This window comes from Oncorhynchus nerka, linkage group LG4 (genome assembly GCF_034236695.1).
Source record: "Oncorhynchus nerka isolate Pitt River linkage group LG4, Oner_Uvic_2.0, whole genome shotgun sequence".
NCBI lineage: Eukaryota > Metazoa > Chordata > Actinopteri > Salmoniformes > Salmonidae > Oncorhynchus > Oncorhynchus nerka.
The window spans coordinates 5221166-5232754 of NC_088399.1; the positions used below are offsets into that span (position 1 = coordinate 5221166).

Genomic DNA, 11589 nt, shown 5'->3' on the forward strand with positions numbered 1-11589 from the left:
CTCGTTTTAGTAGGGTCTGCTCTGTTCATTGGTCCTCTCGTTTTAGTAGGGTCTGCTCTGTTCATTGGTCCTCTCGTTTTAGTAGGGTCTGCTCTGTTCATTGGTCTTCTCGTTTTAGTAGGGTCTGCTCTGTTCAACATGTTGGGAGTTGAGGCATAAATAGGGTATCATTAGAAAGGTCAAGGTCTCCCCTATTACAGTCAAATAGTGTCTCATTATGTTGTTTCGGGGTCCATATGACCTCTATTACAGTCAAATAGTGTTTCTATGTTTCGGGGTCCATAAGACCGATTCTGTTGTAGCAAACCTCAAATAGCGAGTTGAATCTGCTCGTTGTCAGAGAACAAGATATCTTTTGTCTTCTGTTGTTGTTGTTGTGAGCGACAGAGGGAGGGGCTTGGCGTCTGTGGAGAGGGAAGGTGCACCGTGCACAGAAGGAGATGACACCAAAGACACAGAACGCTCTTAAAAAATGTTTTAAAAAATGTCAATAAAAACCTTGATTCTTGCGCTATACTTAAGCAATAAAGGCACGAGGGGTTGTGGTATATGGCCAATATACCACGGATAAGGGATGTTCTCAAGCACGACGCAATGCGGAGTGCCTGGATACAGACCTTAGCCGTGGTACATTGGCAATTATACCACAAACCAAAGGTGCCTTATTGCTGTTATAAACTGGTTACCAACGTAATTAGAGCAGTAAAAATACATGTTTCGTCATACCTGTGGTATACGGTATACCACGGCTGTCAGCCAATCAGCATTCAGGCCTAGAACCATCCAGTTTATAAAAGGCATTTGGAACGTTGCGCTAAAACGAACATTTGAATCGATATAATCGCCGATCCCTACTTTCCGTTTTTCTTGCTGTTAACGACGATGACATAGTGCTGGAGTCGACTCCAAAATAATTTATTCCTCGACCCCCTGTCACGGCGATTCCCATTTCTGAGTGTCAACATTCGATTCTGCAAGGAATCGGGCTCCTAAGATTCATTATTTTTGAAACGGAGGAGACTGATTAGTTGCCATACTTCGGAGCAACACAAAACACTGGCATCCTTCATAGCGACCTAGCGAGAGACGAAAAGAGAGGGGACACAACACAGGCAGGTCGGCCAACATGCAGACAGTCAGAACCATGGCCTATCTAATCGGCAATCAAAAGCTGTATCTTGTAATACAATGCTGCATCTCGCAATTTCTTGACTTGGCTTGCAATGTCTCACAACTTCTGTAAAGCAGGTCCTATCATTAATGAATAAGCTAGGATATTGATATGAGCGAGATGCAACACTTGGCTCTCACACAGTATCTGAGCATGTGCAAGGGTTTGCTGTTAGCCAGGGCACCTAAAAACAGACGCAAAATGGAACCTCTGGCTTCAACGCTCTTCGTTGTTGCGGAAACTGACCCACTTGGCGGTTTACATAATAAAAACATTTCGATGAGGGATTTTAGGATGTTTTAAAGCTGCAATGTGTCACTTTTTGGGCAATCTGACCAAATTCACATAGAAATGTGAGTTATAGATCTGTCAGTCATTGAAGCCAAGTCTAAGTCTATATTCTGTGTGTGTTATTTCTATTCTATTTCTGTGCTTAAGTTTTGTTTTTGCATCTTTTACGTTTGGTTTTGTCCACCAGCTTCAAACAGCTGAAAATACAATATTTTGAGTTATGGAACATATATTTCACAGTGGTTTAGATGGTACAATCCCTCCCGGGTGATGTGGACAACAAGGACTTGAAGCTCTCAACCTGCTCCACTACAGCCCCATCGATGAGAATGGGGCCTACTCGGTCCTCCTTTTCCTGTAGTCCACAATCATCTCCTTTGTATTGCTCACGTTGAGGGAGAGGTTGTTGTCCTGGCACCACACGACCAGGTCTCTAACCTCCTCCCTATAGGCTTGTCGCATTGTTATCGGTGATCAGGCCTACCACTGTTGTGTTGTCGGTAAACTTAATGATGGTGTTGGAGTCGTGCTTGGCCACGCAGTCATGTGTGACCAGGAAGTACAGGAGGGGACTAAGCGCACACCCCTGAGGGGCCCCCCATGTTGAGGATCAGCGTGGCGAATGTGTTGTCTACCTGGTCAGAGTTGCCAAATGGAGGGCGAGGGAGAGCTTAGTTCCGCGTCTCTGAGTGTGGAGTAAAGGTGGCCTAGAGGTTTTTTTCCACTCTTGTTGCACATGTAACAGTTTCCCTGCATTAAAGTCCCCGGCCACTAGGAGCGCCACCTCTGGATCAGCATTTTCTTGTTTGCTTATGGCCTTATAGAGTTGGTTGAGTGCGGTCTTACTGCCAGCATCGGTTTGTAGTGGTAAATAGACGGCTACGAATAATATAGATGAGAACTTTCTTGGTAAATAGTGTAGTCTACAGCTCATCATGAGATACTCTACCTCAGGTGAGCAAAACCTTGAGACCTTAATATTTGATTTCGCACACCGGCAGTTGTTGACAAATAGATACAGACCACCACCCCTTGTCTTACCGGAGGCAGCTGTTCTATCTTGCTGATGAACGGAAAACCCAGCAAGCTGCATCCGTGTCGTCGTTCAGTCGGTGAAAAATAAGATGTTACAGTTTTTAATGACCTGTTGGTAGGATAGTCTTGAACGGAGCTCAAATGTATCAACTTTTAAACCATGTTTCCTCCAACTACAGTCTATGCTATACCATTTTGAAGCCGTCTTTACTTTTATACAAAGCAAATCACTTGAAGGGATTTTTTTATGTCAACTTCATATTCATTATCTTCAGCAGCACTCCAACATAAGCTTATGTAAAAACAGTGCGTTTCTATGTTTCGCGGTCAAAAAGATAGATGTGTTTTCAATTACTTTATTTGTATACATACCGTGTGATTACATAGAATGCTTCTAATCCTTTATACTGTAGCCTCCATGTTTTAGTGTTTTATGTTGTTGTGTCTTGTATGTACCACTTGCACAATACCCTAGATGCAGTTGCACCCCTAAAAACATTGTCATAAGAAACTAGCTCCCTGGTATACAGAAAATACCCGAGTACTGAAGCAAGCTTCCAGAAAATTGGAACAGAAAGGGCGCCACACCAAACTGGAAGTCTTCTGACTAGCTTGGAAAGACAGTACCGTGCAGTATCGAAGAGCCCTTACTGCTGCTACACCAAACTGGAAGTCTTCTGACTAGCTTGGAAAGACAGTACCGTGCAGTACCGAAGAGCCCTCACTGCTGCTCCACCAAACTGGAAGTCTTCTGACTAGCTTGAAAAGACAGTACCGTGCAGTATCGAAGAGCCCTTACTGCTGCTCCACCAAACTGGAAGTCTTCTGACTAGCTTGGAAAGACAGTACCGTGCAGTATCGAAGAGCCCTTACTGCTGCTACACCAAACTGGAAGTCTTCTGACTAGCTTGGAAAGACAGTACCGTGCAATATCGAAGAGCCCTTACTGCTGCTACACCAAACTGGAAGTCTTCTGACTAGCTTGGAAAGACAGTACCGTGCAGTATCGAAGAGCCCTCACTGCTGCTACACCAAACTGGAAGTCTTCTGACTAGCTTGGAAAGACAGTACCGTGCAGTATCGAAGAGACCTCACTGCTGCTCCACCAAACTGGAAGTCTTCGGACTAACTTGGAAAGACAGTACCGTGCAGTATCTGCTACACCAAACTGGAAGCCCTTGGAAAGACAGTACCTGCTGCTACACCAAACTGGAAGTCTTCTGACTAGCTTGGAAAGACAGTACCGTGCAGTATCGAAGAGCCCTCACTGCTGCTCGATCATCCTATTTTTCCAACTTAATTGAGTAGAATAAGAACAATCCAAAATGTCTTTTGATACCGTTGCAAAGCTAACTAAAAAGCAGCATTCCCCAAGAGAGGATGGCTTTCACTTCAGCAGTAATAAATTCATGAACATCTATGAGGAATAGATCATGATCGTTAGAAAGCAAATTACGGACTCCTCTTTAAATCCTTCAAAGCTCAGTTGTCCTGAGTCTGCACAACTCTGCCAGGACCTAGGATCAAGAGAGACGCTCAAGTGTTTTGGTACTATATCTCAACACAACGATGAAAATAATAATGGCCTCAACCGTCAAGCTGCATACTGGACCCTATTCCAACTAAACTACTGAAAGAGCTGCTTCCTGTGCTTGGCCCTCCTATGTTGAACATAATAAATAAATGGCTCTCTATCCACCGGATGTGTACCAAACTCACTAAAAGTGGCAGTAATAAAGCCTCTCTTGAAAAAGCCAAACCTTGACCCGGAAAATATTTTTAAAACTATGGGCCTATATCGAATCTTCCATTCCTCTCAAAGAAAATTGAAAAAGCTGTTGCGCAGTAACTCACTGCCTTCCTGAAGACAAACAATGTATACGAAATGCTTGAGTCTGGTTTTAGACCCCATTATAGCACTGAGACTGCACTTGTGAAGGTGGTAAATGACCTTTTAATGGCGTCAGACCGAGGCTCTGCATCTGTCCTCGTGCTCTTAGACCTTAGTGCTGCTTTCGATACCATCGATCACCACATTCTTTTGGAGAGATTGGAAACCCAAATTGGTCTACAAGGACAAGTTCTGGCCTGGTTAGATCTTATCTGTCGGAAAGATATATCAATTTGTCTCTGTGAATGGTTTGTCCTCTGAAAAATCAACTGTAAATTTCAGTGTTCCTCAAGGTTCTGTTTTAGGACCACTATTGTTTTCACTTTATATTTTACCTCTTGGGGATGTCATTCGAAAACATAATGTTAACTTTCCCTGCTATGCGGATGATACACAGCTGTACATTTCAATGAAACATGGTGAAGCCCCAAAATTTCCCTCGCTAGAAGCCTGTGTTTCAGACATAAGGAAGTGGATGGCTGCAAACTTTCTACTTTTAAACTCAGACAAAACAGAGATGCTTGTTCTAGGTTCCAAGAAACAAAGAGATCTTCTGTTGGATCTGACAATTAATCTCGATGGTTGTACAGTCATCTCAAATAAAACTGTGAAGGACCTCGGCGTTACTCTGGACCCTGATCTCTCTTTTGACGAACACATCAAGATTGTTTCAAGGACAGCTTTTTGCATTTACGTAAACATTGCAAAAATCAGAAACTTTCTGTCCAAAAATGATGCAGAAAAATTCATCCATGCTTTTGTTACTTCTAGGTTAGACTACTGCAATGCTCTATTTTCCGGCTACCCGGATAAAGCACTAAATAAACTTCAGTTAGTGCTAAATACGGCTGCTAGAATCCTGACTAGAACCAAACAATTTGATCATATTACTCCAGTGCTAGCCTCCCTACACTGGCTTCCTGTTAAGGCAAGGGCTGATTGCAAGGTTTTACTGCTAACCTACAAAGCATTAATGGGCTTGCTCCTACCTATCTTTCCGATTTGGTCCTGCCGTACATACCTACACGTACACTACGGTCACAAGACGCAGGCCTCCTAATTGTACCTAGAATTTCTAAGCAAACAGCTGGAGGCAGGGCTTTCTCCTATAGAGCTCCATTTTTATGGAATGGTCTGCCTACCCATGTGAGAGACGCAGACTCTGTCTCAACCTTTACGTCTTTACTGAAGACTCATCTCTTCAGTGGGTCATATGATTGAGTGTAGTCTGGCCCAGGAGTGTGAAGGTGAACGGAAAGGCTCTGGAGCAACGAACCGCCCTTGCTGTCTCTGCCTGGCCGGTTCCCCTCTCTCCACTGGGATTCTCTGCCTGAGTCACTGGCTGACTGGTGCTCTTCCATGCCGTCCCTAGGAGGGGTGCGTCACTTGAGTGGGTTGAGTCGCTGATGTGGTCTTCCTGTCTGGTTTGGCGCCCCCACTGGGTTGTGCAGTGACGGAGATCTTCGTGGGCTATACTCGGCCTCGTCTCATGATGGTAAGTTGGTGGTTGAAGATATCCCTCTAGTGGTGTGGGGGCTGTGCTTTGGCAAAGTGGGTGGGGTTATATCCTGCCTGTTTAGCCCTGTCTGTGGGTATCATCGGATGGGGCCACAGTGTCTCATGACCCCTCCTGTCTCAGCCGCCAGTATTTATGCTGCAGTGGTTTATGTGTGGGGGGGGGCTATGTTTCGGGGGGCTAGGGTCAGTCTGTTATATCTGGAGTATTTCTCCTGTCTTATCCGGTGTCCTGTGTGAATTTAAGTATGCTCTCTCTAATTCTCTCTTTCTCGGAGGACCTGAGCCCTAGGACCATGCCTCAGGACCACCTGGCATGATGACTCCTTGCTGTCCCCCAGTCCACCTGGCCGTGCTGCTGCTCCAGTTTCAACTGTTCTGCCTGTGGCTATGGAACCCTGACCTGTTCACCGGACGTGCTGCCTGTCCCAGACCTGCTGTTTTCAACTCTCTAGAGACAGCAGGAGCGGTAGAGATGCTCTAAATGATCGGCTATGAAAAGCCAGCTGACATTTACTCCTGAGGTGCTGACCTGTTGCTCCATCGACAACCACTGTGATTATTATTATTTGACCCTGCTGGTCATCTATGGACATATGAGCATCTTGGCCATGTTCTGTTATAATCTCCACCCGGCACAGCCAGAAGAGGACTGCCCCCCCCCCCCAAGAGCCTGGTTCCTCTCTAGGTTTCTTCATATCTGTCTGTCTCTCTCCAGTGGTTAGTGGTCCTAGGTTCTGGCCTTTCTAGGGAGTTTTTCCTAGCCACCGTGCTTCTACACCTGCATTGCTTGCTGTTTGGGGTTTTAGGCTGAGTTTCTGTACTGCACTTTGAGATATCAGCTGATGTACGAAGGGCTAGCCACCGTGCTTCTACACCTGCACTGCTTGCTGTTTGGGGTTTTAGGCTGGGTTTCTGTACAGCACTTTGTGCTTCTACACCTGCACTGCTTCCTGTTTGGGGTTTTAGGCTGGGTTTCTGTACAGCACTTTGTGCTTCTACACCTGCACTGCTTCCTGTTTGGGGTTTTAGGCTGGGTTTCTGTACAGCACTTTGTGCTTCTACACCTGCACGGGTTTCTGTTGGGGGTTTTAGGCTGGGTTTCTGTTTGGGGTTTTAGGCTGGGTTTCTGTACAGCACTTTGTGCTTCTACACCTGCACTGCTTCCTGTTTGGGGTTTTAGGCTGGGTTTCTGTACAGCACTTTGTGCTTCTACACCTGCACGGGTTTCTGTTGGGGGTTTTAGGCTGGGTTTCTGTTTGGGGTTTTAGGCTGGGTTTCTGTACAGCACTTTGTGCTTCTACACCTGCACTGCTTCCTGTTTGGGGTTTTAGGCTGGGTTTCTGTACAGCACTTTGTGCTTCTACACCTGCACGGGTTTCTGTTGGGGGTTTTAGGCTGGGTTTCTGTTGGGGTTTTAGGCTGGGTTTCTGTTGGGGTTTTAGGCTGGGTTTCTGTTGGGGGTTTTAGGCTGGGTTTCTGTTGGGGGTTTTAGGCTGGGTTTCTGTTGGGGGTTTTAGGCTGGGTTTCTGTTGGGGGTTTTAGGCTGGGTTTCTGTTGGGGTTTTAGGCTGGGTTTCTGTTGGGGTTTTAGGCTGGGTTTCTGTTGGGGGTTTTAGGCTGGGTTTCTGTTGGGGGTTTTAGGCTGGGTTTCTGTTGGGGGTTTTAGGCTGGGTTTCTGTTGGGGGTTTTAGGCTGGGTTTCTGTTGGGGGTTTTAGGCTGGGTTTCTGTTGGGGGTTTTAGGCTGGGTTTCTGTTGGGGGTTTTAGGCTGGGTTTCTGTTGGGGGTTTTAGGCTGGGTTTCTGTTGGGGTTTTAGGCTGGGTTTCTGTTGGGGTTTTAGGCTGGGTTTCTGTTGGGGTTTAGGCTGTTTCTGTTGGGGGTTTTAGGCTGGGTTTCTGTTGGGGGTTTTAGGCTGGGTTTCTGTTGGGGGTTTTAGGCTGGGTTTCTGTTGGGGGTTTTAGGCTGGGTTTCTGTTGGGGGTTTTAGGCTGGGTTTCTGTTGGGGGTTTTAGGCTGGGTTTCTGTTGGGGTTTTAGGCTGGGTTTCTGTTGGGGTTTTAGGCTGGGTTTCTGTTGGGGGTTTTCTGGGTTTGTTGGGGTTTTAGGCTGGGTTTCTGTTGGGGGTTTTAGGCTGGGTTTCTGTTGGGGTTTTAGGCTGGGTTTCTGTTGGGGGTTTTAGGCTGGGTTTCTGTTGGGGGTTTTAGGCTGGGTTTCTGTTTGGGGTTTTAGGCTGGGTTTCTGTTTGGGGTTTTAGGCTGGGTTTCTGTACAGCACTTTGAGACATCAGCTACATACATTTGATTTGATCACCACACATGAAATTCGCTCCCAGGAAGTAAAAGTTATTTGGAACGGCAGAGGGGTTTGGAACTCTTTGTTATTGGTCTAATAACCACATGATGAAGTCACCTGGGAAAGACTAAACTCCCGCCTGATTAGAAGGTCCTGTCTAGATAGTTGCTGGTTGAAAAAACTAAAGCAGGATTAACACTGATAAATAAAATCACATCGACAGAACTGGGCCTTTTAAAAACTTACAGAAAGCAAATAATTTATCCAAAACTAAATAGAAGTGTTGATACTAGTTGTGTTTTGATGCATTTGATGTAAGCAGCAAACCCATTAGCTACACATGTATACATTACAATGGTCAGCCTCCCCATCCATTAGCTATAGTAGTGAACTGACTAGGGTTCCACATCTCCAAGAACACATCTCTCCTGTCCAGACTCCTGTGTGCATCCCAAATGGCACCCTATTCAGTTCACTAGTTTTGACTAGATCCCTATATAGTGCACTACTTTAGACCTGCACTACTGTCCCCTATTAGGGTACAATAGGGCTCTTGTTTAAAGTAGTGCACTATATAGGGAATAGGGTTCTATAGGGCCTATGTCTAAAGTAGTGCACTATATAGGGATCTAGTCAAAAGTAGTGAACTGAATAGGGTTCAATAGGGCTCTGGTCAAAAGTAGTGCACTATATAGGGAGTAGGGCTCTGGTCTAAAGTAGTGCACTATATAGGGAATAGGGTGCCATAGGGATCTAGTCAAAAGTGTATAGTATATAGGGACTAGGGCTCTGGTATAAAGTAGTGCACTATATAGGGCTCTGGTCTAAAGTAGTGCAGTTGGGAGGGGATAGGGAGGCTGATCATTGTAATGTTGACCAGAGCCCTATTCCCTATATAGGGCACTACTTTAGACCAGAACCCTATTCCCTATATAGGGCACTACTTTAGACCAGAGCCTATACTTTAGACCAGCACCCTATAGAACCCTATTCCCTATATAGGGCACTACTTTAGACCAGAGCCTATACTTTAGACAAGCACCCTATAGAACCCTATTCCCTATGTAGGGCACTACTTTAGACCAGAGCCTATACTTTAGACAAGCACCCTATAGAACCCTATTCCCTATGTAGGGCACTACTTTAGACCAGAGCCTATACTTTAGACAAGCACCCTATAGAACCCTATTCCCTATGTAGGGCACTACTTTAGACCAGAGCCTATACTTTAGACCAGCACCCTATAGAACCCTATTCCCTATATATATATTTGGGACTTTTGACAGGTATTGCACTACATAGAAGAAAGGCATTTCATGGGCACCCCCCAACACTTTGACCTTTATTTAACTAGGCAGTTAAGAATATTTGTACCTTGTCAGCTCCGGGGTTTGAACTTGCAACCTTCCGGTTACTAGTCCAACGCTCTAGCCACTAGGCTACCCTGCCGCCCCAACTTCCCTATCCCAGGCTCTGAGTAAAGAATTTACAAATCAGCTATGTCTGAGTATGAGTAACAGCCTACATCTGTCTAGACTCAAAACTAGTAGTTAGTATTTCATTTCTATCTACATCTGTCTAGACTCAAAACTAGTGGTTAGTATTTCATTTTACAATGGTTCATGTAATGTGCACATGAGCAGCTAGAACACTTTGATAGTTTTTTATTTCCTTCCTGTCGGCAAATCTGATTTAGTGTGTGTCTGAACTAGAGAGGTTTGTGCCTGAGACAGAAACGGGGCTGACCTATAAAAAAAGGATGGCTCCACCTCGTAGAGTTGAATCGACTAACTCGCCATCAAATAGGGGTTACGGTGCTTTCTCACGGTAATGAAAATGACAAGAGGTAACGGGTGTCCTTATCCCCAAGAGCGGGTACTACTAGATACTAAGCCACTAGGTAAAGGAACCATCTAGTTACTGTAGATCACACCACATCAGAAACACAAGGAAGCCCTGAGAAACACCGGTTTAAACAACAACAAGTAGCATTAGTTACCAGTATCTTTGGTAGGATCTTACAAAATAGTTAGCTAACAACTGTTACTAGTTACGTTTTTAGTTGACCAACTTTACAGTGCCCACTTAACCTTAGTTAGGTAACTAGTCAGCTGACTTTAGTGTTTCTCTCGCCATGTGGTTCACGTTGACTAGTTAGTTATATGCGGAGGTTAGTAAAATCAGTATATCGGCATAGATAACTAGTTAGATAGACAGCAAGCTGCTACTATTTGACAACTTTGAGTTGCCCACCGTTCGCTTGCTTCCCTTGTGTTGAGCCACTTACCCAGCCGACTGAACTCAACGGTTTACGGTTGAGCGGCGACTGGTTTGGACGGACCGGAGGTTAACTACTACTGATTTCAGCACCCAAACAATAGGCCGTAATTACGCATAATAATATCCAGTGTGAAATTGCAGGCTATTCTTTGGGTGCTGAAATCGTTCGTTTTTGATTAAAAACTTCATTTGATGTGACTCAGAGCTCATCTCTGCCCACACTCCTGTTAGTTACGGATCAACTCGTCGTAGAGATGGGTTAAATCGGCTCCGGTACTAACCAGGCAATACTTACACATAGATGATGGACATGAAATGCATAAACCAGAGTACGAGAAAAAGAATGAATCCAAAGACGGAGAGCCCTTGCATGGCAAGATCCACAAGGTCCATGTTTGCGCCCTTGTTGTTGTAGCTACACCACGGGTGTAAATACCCACGCAGACTGGTGAGCGAATCACCGAGGTACAGACTCTGCTCCAAAACGTCGCATAAGGTACGAACTGGGCGGGGTACGGCACTTCCGCCCATGACAACAGTAGTCTTCTGACTCAAAAAAGACCTCGACCTCTTAGAACAGAGAACCACGTCTCTCTCGTCCACTACTACAGATCATATTGCGCTATATTGCAGACAACGGACAATCGAGCAAAGGGGGTACAATATCACATTACAATTACAACACGGACCTTAAGGGACATACATACACTTACAATTCTAACAGATTTTTTGTTAGTAGAGCATTTAACCGTCTTAAAATACAGTTCAATTTATTTTTGTAGGGTACGAAAATGTGGTTTTCGGTTTGTAAATTTACATTTGTGTATATGAAATTTGGCCAAAAGAATAATGAAATTAATTACATAAAAATGCTTCCGCTTATTTCTATTGTATGTAAAGAATCCAAACAGTACATCTCTCCACAATAGTGTAAAATCTTCATAAATGTGTTCAATTATAAACCTACTGATGTCTTGCCACAGTTTTCTTACATGAATACAATGCCACAAAAGATGCACAACTGTTTCTGGGTGGTCATTACAAAAGGAACAATTTGAGTTGATGTTTTCCTTAAACTTCTTCATATAGTGGTTGGCAGGATACTATTTATGAAT

At 44.7% G+C, this 11589-nt stretch overlaps 1 protein-coding gene across 1 annotated transcript in view; it reads right to left on the reverse strand.

The window, feature by feature from the left end:
- The window catches only part of LOC115125281 (ceramide glucosyltransferase-like), a 59840-nt gene extending 48848 nt beyond the window's left edge, over positions 1–10992 (reverse strand). Inside the window, exon 1 of the mRNA XM_065017163.1 lies at positions 10770–10992. Coding sequence (XP_064873235.1) covers positions 10770–10867 — 98 coding nt within the window. The 5' untranslated portion in view covers positions 10868–10992. The remainder of the gene's footprint in view (positions 1–10769) is intronic.
- Positions 10993–11589: the final 597 nt, after the last annotated feature.